At 45.1% G+C, this 8,070-nt stretch overlaps 1 protein-coding gene across 1 annotated transcript in view; it reads right to left on the bottom strand.

Moving 5' to 3' along the window:
* Window positions 1-943: 943 nt before the first annotated feature.
* The window catches only part of ARIH1 (ariadne RBR E3 ubiquitin protein ligase 1), a 40,460-nt gene continuing 33,333 nt past the window's right edge, over window positions 944-8,070 (bottom strand). Inside the window, exons 10-14 of the mRNA XM_010717119.3 lie at window positions 6,498-6,628; window positions 6,344-6,401; window positions 4,827-5,087; window positions 3,904-4,016; window positions 944-1,731 (exon numbers count right to left, since the gene is read on the bottom strand). Coding sequence (XP_010715421.3) covers window positions 1,647-1,731; window positions 3,904-4,016; window positions 4,827-5,087; window positions 6,344-6,401; window positions 6,498-6,628 — 648 coding nt within the window. The 3' untranslated portion in view covers window positions 944-1,646. The remainder of the gene's footprint in view (window positions 1,732-3,903; window positions 4,017-4,826; window positions 5,088-6,343; window positions 6,402-6,497; window positions 6,629-8,070) is intronic.

Below are 8,070 nucleotides of genomic sequence, written 5' to 3'. Positions count from 1 at the left end.
CGCTGCGGGCGTTTCCCGGAGCCGGCCCTGCCCTGCGGAGCCGCCCTCGGCCCCTCCTCCCCCCGGAGGCTGCACAGAGCTCGAGGCCTGGCGAAAAATACCACAGGAGGAGTTCCTATACAGGAGTAGATTTAATAAAACCACCACCAATTGTTTACTTTAACATAGCTCTTGTTACAGAAATCATAAAAATGGACTCAGCAGCTAGCTCATTAGTTCTTTCCCCTTTTAATTGAAAAATACCCCCTTGATTTCAATTTCTACTGCGCTAGATGGAGTGTTAAATAGTGGCCGGGACACCGTGCCCGGAAACTGAGCCCAAAACAAACACAAAGACAATTCCATCATCTCTCCTTTTCAATGTTACGACTCATTATAATGTAAGTGAAACTGAACAGCAAGGAGCGCTCCGTTGGACAGATGAGAGGGGATGGGAGAGGAGATCCACAGCCGAAATCTTGCCATAATCTTTGGAGAAGTGGTGCGAAATACCCCTCCTTTTCCTGCCTCGGAGTTCAGAGAAATAAGAAAACAACTCTAAGCACACACACATACACACAGCTCCTCCAGGCTGAGAGCGCGGCCGTGTGCGTGGATGGGAACAGCGGAGTTGGGCTGGGACAGGTCAAGCAGTACCAGTGTGGGGAAAGAAAAAAAAAAAGACAAAGCATCCTGAATCACAACATACACTCTTCATGAATGCAATGCACACCGGGATACCGAGTGTCAGGAGCTCAGGGGGATGAGTCCGTCACCAGCAAAGGGTACGCACAGACCGACGGACGTAAAGGAACTGCGTGAAGAGGAGAACTCCAGCTTCTCTGGTGAAAGTCTTCAAAAAAAAGTCACTACACCAGCACACGCTTCCCCCACCCCATCCCAGGGAAAACAGAACAAGAGAAAAAAAAAATCAAACTGAAAGAAAATGCACAGCAAATAGACATAATCTTGAAGATTTTTAAAGAATAAATATTTTTTTGTAATTAAACATTATGCAAACACGTGCCACGCTTGCTCTTTGTCCATGCATATGCGCTATATACAACTTTGAAAAATACTGTGTTGTCCTCTTTTTTTTTCTGTTTTAAAAGTCATATACAAAGTTTTTTTCCTTGCTGTGTACCCCCCTCCTCCCCTCCCCAAAAAGTCATCTTTACAAGGAGCCAATCAACATTCATCCATGTAGTTGGGGGGGGGGGCAGAGAGGAGGAGGGGGGCGGGAGACATCCCCCCTTACCAAAGTACATCAAAATGGCTGGTTTGGACATGAAAAGCAGTGTCAAGAAACTGGTTTAAATTCATCTGTACTACACACAGGAAAAGAAAGATAGAAAAGAAAAAGGAGTTGGCTTGGAAAATGAAGCTACGTTACAAGTTAAAGTTGGAGGGCTGTTTTTTTTTTGTGTTTTTTTTTTTTAGTGAGTCTGTCACTCTTATTGGCCGCCTAGAATACTGTTGTACAATGGTTTATCTACCTTTTTTTTTTATTACAATATAATTTACTTAAATTTTCTGTTAACAAAACAGAATCCCGGTTCTACAGACCAGCGGTGTAACAGGCATAGTGCCTTGTGTGTGTTTTATTTTTATCGCATCAGCACTCTAGATGGTAAAAGTTTCAGAGTTCGTTTTATGCGGGGCCAGTCTCAGTCCTCAATGTACTCCCACAGGTCCTTCTCGTAGCCTTCATGCACGTGCTGCAACAAAACCCTTCGTCGACTCTCGCAGTATCTGCAGCAGAAGGGGACAGCACAGAGAAAGTAGGTTAGGAGGCACAGTTCTTTCCCAGCATTGAGTAATGCAAACCTAAATTAAGCCTTGCTTCCAAAAGGGGGTATCCCCTGAGAAGGGCTTTATATTTGTAGCCAGTTAACAGCGCTAATTAAGACTTCAGTTACTCCAGTCACTCGCTCCAGGTCCCTGGTTGAAAAAACATCATGCAAATTTAGAGTTTTCCATGCAAAAGCATCCCCGAAGTCCCTAGAGCTGAGAAATAACTGAATAATAGAGTTTTAATAACTGAAAAATGAAGAAGTGGCAGCTGCTAGTTAGAAAAGCCAAAGCACAGTTTAGCAGTGACACCTGAAATGAGAGAGAGCGCTCTCAGAGGCAAGCTGGTGCACAGCAAACCCAGAGCAGGCTGGGCAAAATCTTGGGGATGCTGACCCCTGCTTGGTTCCCAATGGAAGTGGCCAAGCACTGAGAGCAGACTACAGGCAGGGGACTGGCCTGGCTGGAAGAGAAGCTTCACCCCCTAACTCCAATGCCTTGTAAGCTCTTTACACCTACACTCGTTTCAACTGATACAGCTGCAAATAAACTGATTCCAGATTTAGGTACAGTCCTACCAGAAAGGGTGATAGTGAGGAAAAGGGATTTCATAGGAACATATCAAAAGATGCCACGTTCATTTTGAGTGCGTTAGCCAACTAAAAAGATAAAAACAGAAAAAACATTTAAAGTATTCAGGTTCCAGGAGCAAACTATAAATGAGCAGCTCTCACACTGTTAGTGCTTAGTACCTGATCAGATGGGACAGATTTATCTGCATAGAACTGCTCTGTCTCTTCCCCTTGCTATCAGCTGCTGCAACACAAGCCATCACACACAAAGTCCCATTGATTTAATGAAGCATGTGATAGCCAACGTGCACAGTTCCTGCTTTCCCAACTTCAGTTCTTTCGTAGTGATGGGGGTTTAATCCTGCTTTCCAGAAGCGCTTTTGCAAAGTAGGAGATGAGCTTCCCAGTTCTTCAAACCCCACCTGCCCACCTCAGTAACATCCTTGGTCCCAATCTCCCATCGTTATTCCATAAGCAGTACACAAAGAGCACTGTGTAGGACATGATTAAGACGTGACCAAACTAGTTAACTGGGACCTGCACAGGCTTGACAGATACGCACGGGCTTTCCAGAAACATGAAGGCAGGCCTGGGATGCTGTTTTCAGGCAATTCAAGCCATATTATGCTCTAATTTCTTCTGGATAGACGTAATCATTCCTAGAAGAACATTCAGTTTCACAGGACCTAAAGCAAACAGCCAACCCAACTTAATGGCCATTTATCAAATGCCTCCAAAAGTCTGTGAGCCTTGCCTAGTGCCAGCTGCGCTGCCAGCCTGCACAGCAGAACGGGCCACTGGCCCACCGCAGGCTAATGGCTGCTTCCAGCCCTCACGTCCCCTTCATCACTACAGTTTATGCTACTTGGGCGTATTTCTTCCCCAAGTTAGATGTAAGAAATTTGGTGACTTTGTCAAAACGCCTCAAAAAAAGAAGACATAATCCTGTGACTCATTCGCATTTTACAGCTTTGTGTTTTTCCACTGCGCAAAAGCAATTCCCCCAGGACTACAAAGAGCACTGGCACTTGTATCACCTGGGCCCCAGCTCTCCTGCTCTCTTCCTGAGTTGATCAGGCTGCTTCTCTCCCTTTTCCTCACTCAGTACAGCTTTTCTGCACTCGCTTTTTGCTCAAGGGACGTGCTGTGCAAGCAGACTCAACAGACAATGGAAAGAGCTGACTGCTTTATTACAGCAACTTGACCTAGGCCAAAACTATGGGTTGGGAACAACAAAGTCACTCCTTGTTCTCCCTAGACCTGCCTGCACAGGTCTGTCTCAGCCCTGGCCACTCCTCAGTGCTCCTTCTGCGCAGTGCATGGAGAGCCATTGCTTTTGGTCACCAGATGTCAGGGGCTGGCACAAGGCATTGCTCTGCTGTTGCCGGAGGCTCAGGGGCAGGCTGAGGATCCCAAAGCACAGCAGGAGGCTGACATCAAGCAGTCCCAGGGACATGACTGGAGAAAACGCCAACTTGGCGAGTTACCACACCACAGCATACCACAATGGATGACAATACAGTAGGTAGGGCAGCTCTGAGATAGCTGTTCAGGAACAAACCTGTACTTATCCTGTACTTTCTGCTTTATGTCTTGCAGCGAATCTTGGGAGATATCTCGCTCAAGGTACCCAGAAAGCACCTCTGTAGCATTCTCTAAGTCTGCTTGGTTATTCTGCAAAGACGGAGGGGAAAAAAAAAAAAAGTATTTTTTAGGAGGAAGAAACTTCTTTCATCAGTCCAAATGAAAAAAAAACATGAGAGTGAAACTGCATAATATAATACTAAAGTAGCCTGGTTTGAGAACCATGAATAAAAGAGAAGAAATTTCATCAGAACAGAATCTGTGTATTTACCAGCAAGTCTTATGTCTTTCTCAATCCGGAATATCTTGGCAGGCCTGAAAAGTCTTTTCCTTACTAGCAGTACAGTGTGGTACAGGCCAAATTATCTCCCATTGTGTCCCTTGTCTATTTGTTTATCCTCAGCATTGGCAAAGCCTCTGCTGACTCCTAGTACAGGCACTGCAGCATCAGAGCACAGCTTGGACTGCTGCTCAGTAGTTCTGCACACAGTACAGAAGCCTTCTGCTTAGGTTGTGCACCAGCAAAGGATCGTTTCAAATCAAATAGCTAATAGTTTCACCTGCAAAGCAGATCATTTAAATCTTCAAGTGCAGTTTTAATGGTAGCGCCCTTAGAAAAGGCCAGGGAAATGCAAAACACCAGCTTTAAGCTTTTGTGCATTCTTTGCCAGTTCAAAACCAGAACTTTGATCCTTTTTCTTGTTTCAGAGTGTGGCAACTTGTAACTCTGCCTCCTCTGCCAGCAGAGCACCTACATAATGCCTAGCAGGGCTGCTATACTGCAAACAGAAAATTCAGAAAACTTCCATGGCAAATGGAGACAACAATTTCTCCAAACTGAAAACCCCTATTTCACTCATCTTTGTTATCTGAGCTCCTGATAACCACGTTTTCTCCTACCTCAAAGATAATGGACTGATTATTCTTTTTGAGGTAGAAGGCAAAGACGTAAGTGTACATGAGTGTGGCACGACACTGGCAGAGGACGTCAACTGCTTTCTTCAGGAACTGCACCTCAATCCACGACATGTTGTGCTGCTGCATTTCCTCCATCTTCTGCTTCACCTGAGCATAGAGCTTGTGCTCAAAGCGCAGGCTCTGCATGTGGTTCATATAGCGGTTGCAGTAGAACAGGTACCTCTGCAGGGCTGCTCTGGATCTCTGCGTTAATTCCCATTAGGAAAAAAGAAAAGAAATAGTTAAAACAAAGTAATGGCTACGAGAGAAGTAAGCCCTTCACAAGGCTCTTCCCGACACTAAGAACAAGCTTCCTCTCCAAAGGAGTTTCCACTCCTCTCGTTGGCCAACAGTGTGCAGCACTGTTAACCCTCACTCTGTGCCCAGAGGAGGGGCCAGACCCATTGCAGCTTGCTGTCATGTGGTGAACTTCCCACCACAGCTGCAGCATCTTCACTCCCAGCCTCAAAAATAATTAGAATCACACTGCTGGAGCCTGAAGTTTTTAACTTCAGCCTCCCATCTCAAGTTACGAGGACATAAATGCTTCCAGTGTCATGACAAACAGCCAGAAGCAGATTTTCCTTTTTTGGCTATTAAGGAATTCTAATTAAAAATTTATGGTGGTTGTGTTAAGAGGGCAACCTTAGGTTGCCTAGGCACGTCAATTACAAGGCAGGGGAAGATGCCACGTGCTATGCAGTACAAGAGATCCAAGATGACTCAATACACAGTCATTAATCTCATTTTCTTCTCACTGACAGATCAGCTGAGAACAAGGACAACATGGGCATGGTTCAACTTGCACAGAGTCTGTACAAGGGTAGCACGCATCAGGCCAAGTCATCCTATCTGCAGGAGGTGGGGCTGCAGGAAATACTTGGGTTCTTGGCTGCAACAGTACTTTGACAGAGGTGCAGGAAATGATTTCTGCAAGCTGCAGCACACAGCACGCAATTCCTCCCCATTAAAAGTTAGCAGGGGTTTTGGCTGTGCTAGCCATATTCACAAAGCAGTTCAATGTAGCTGCAGCTTCACTCTCAATTTCTCCTTACGTCAGGCCTCCTAGTATAATTAGTGGAATAACTGAAGTCTATGCTATATAACTTAAAAAGTCTACTGTGCTTAAATACTTCAGGATTAGCATTAAGAACTCTGCAGTGAAGACATTTTCCAAAGGGTGCTGGGAGTGCTGTCTGACCTGCAGTATGATGACTTCATGCAAAGAGCTGCTATAAAATAGACAAGGCAGCACGACAGATAACAACTGAGGTACCGTGTTCTTTAAAATGGGCTAAAGTGATTTTGAACCTTACACAAGACAGGAATCCAAAGCTGCTGGTGCCTTCTGGATTCATGCCCAAATTCAGGAAATTCCTTGGGGCTGATGTCTGTTTACAGAAAGCCCAAAAGAATGGGACAGAGTTGATTTCCCTTACCACCAAAGGTTATGGACTCACCTCCTGTGCATCCCTTGCTGCCTTTGCATCATCCTCGTTGTAACGATTGCAGTTGTACCTGTAACAGGGACAAAGATGCCAGACTCTAGTTCAAACAAATGCTCTTTCTCTCATGGCTTCCTCACCTCCCCACAAAGCCCACTTCCAAACTCACCAGGCAGATCCATGAGGCTCCCAGGGGCCCAGACACACCCAGCAGAACTCAGCTTTGCAGTTCTGGTTCCGACAGACCATGTGGTTGCAGCCCCCGTCCTTCTCAATGGTGACGTGGCATTTTGGGCATTCCTGTTGACAGTACACAGAGCACAGTTAGCAGGGGAAGCAAAACAGGTTTAGTCCTGGGACTTTTAGGCATGGTACCCCTTAACCACGTCCTGAAGTTAGAAGGGTTCCCACAGCACCAAGAAATGGCATATCAAGTGAAATACCCAATTTCCTTTTCCCCTTTGATCTTTAAGTTCTTCTTCCAAGTCACGCCTTTAATACCAAAACTCAGAGCTACCAGATAGCAAACAAACAAAATAAACTGGAAACCTCTAAGGAACAACACATTTCATCTACACTGCTATTGCACATCACTAGCAGTAAACTGGATGGGTTATTTTCACAACCTTCTCCAAAATTACGGTAGTATTGATTGATGATCCATAATTACCCAGGGGAAGGCATCTGGCTTTCCTCACTGTCAAGTGTGTGGTTCACTGCAGCACTCAAGCCTGAAACAAGCTTAACAGTGAGCTGGTACCATGCTGCTATCAATCTGAGACACCTGCAGTTGTAAAATGTCATCCCAGAAGTATCCAAAAACTAGCAGCAATAATCTATTGTGCTTTAAAGAAGCTTCTGTCAGCTAAAAAGACAATTCTCCTCCTGGGGCATTTCTACATCTCCTGTCAGGCTCCTTTTTTCCTCTTCACGTGACACCTCACTGAAGACTTTTCTACAGAAGCCCACGTGGGGCTTCCTTTTCAGGTATGAGGCCTCTGCCAAGTAGGAGGATACATCAAAGAGCAGCACTGCACAGTGAAATCTTTGGGGAATAGGTTGGTTTTATTTTTATTTTTAAAATATCCCTCGCATACATCTGCAGAATGTGGCCACTTCCTAAAACAATATTCAACTCAAGTAGAACTCTCAAAAGAAAAGATTTCTGCAATATCCTAAAGACTTCTGTATTATCCCCTACTGAATACCCAAAGCCTGAACAGCAAAAAAAAAAATCCCCATGCTGCCCCTACAAGCAAAGGAAGGCAGTCCAGCTCTTCTGCCACTCGTTCCTGTCCCTGCAGCACTTTACTCATGGTCACATAATGCAGATGCACCAGTCAGGAACACATCATTACCTTTTGCTAACCAGAGGAGACACTGTGAGCATGATTTCCTATTCCAACACTCAGTATTGATTATTCTCAGTAAAGGAGGTAACTAACACACAGCAGTCTGCAACTGCTACTTTTATATAGGACACGATCCAATAGATTCCTGTACTCTCACTCCACGTGCCTCAAGTATCACCACGAGCAAGATCTGCATACAGCTTTGCCTATTTGTACTGCAAGGGACAGTAGAATTTGCACACTGAGAAGTGCTCAGAAAATAAATCAAAAGGAGCAAGAGTCCAACACGGATCAGAAGTGACAAATGTGTTACAAGGGGAAGACAGGCAAGGGAGAAGAGGTTCGCATAAAAGATCACAGCTGCTTTTTTGGCCAAAACAGTTCAAGTGT

The sequence above is a fragment of the Meleagris gallopavo genome, chromosome 12 (assembly GCF_000146605.3).
Source record: "Meleagris gallopavo isolate NT-WF06-2002-E0010 breed Aviagen turkey brand Nicholas breeding stock chromosome 12, Turkey_5.1, whole genome shotgun sequence".
Lineage (NCBI taxonomy): Eukaryota > Metazoa > Chordata > Aves > Galliformes > Phasianidae > Meleagris > Meleagris gallopavo.
The sequence above is the reverse complement of the archived record's forward strand: the minus strand, read 5'-3'. Positions and strand labels throughout refer to the sequence as shown.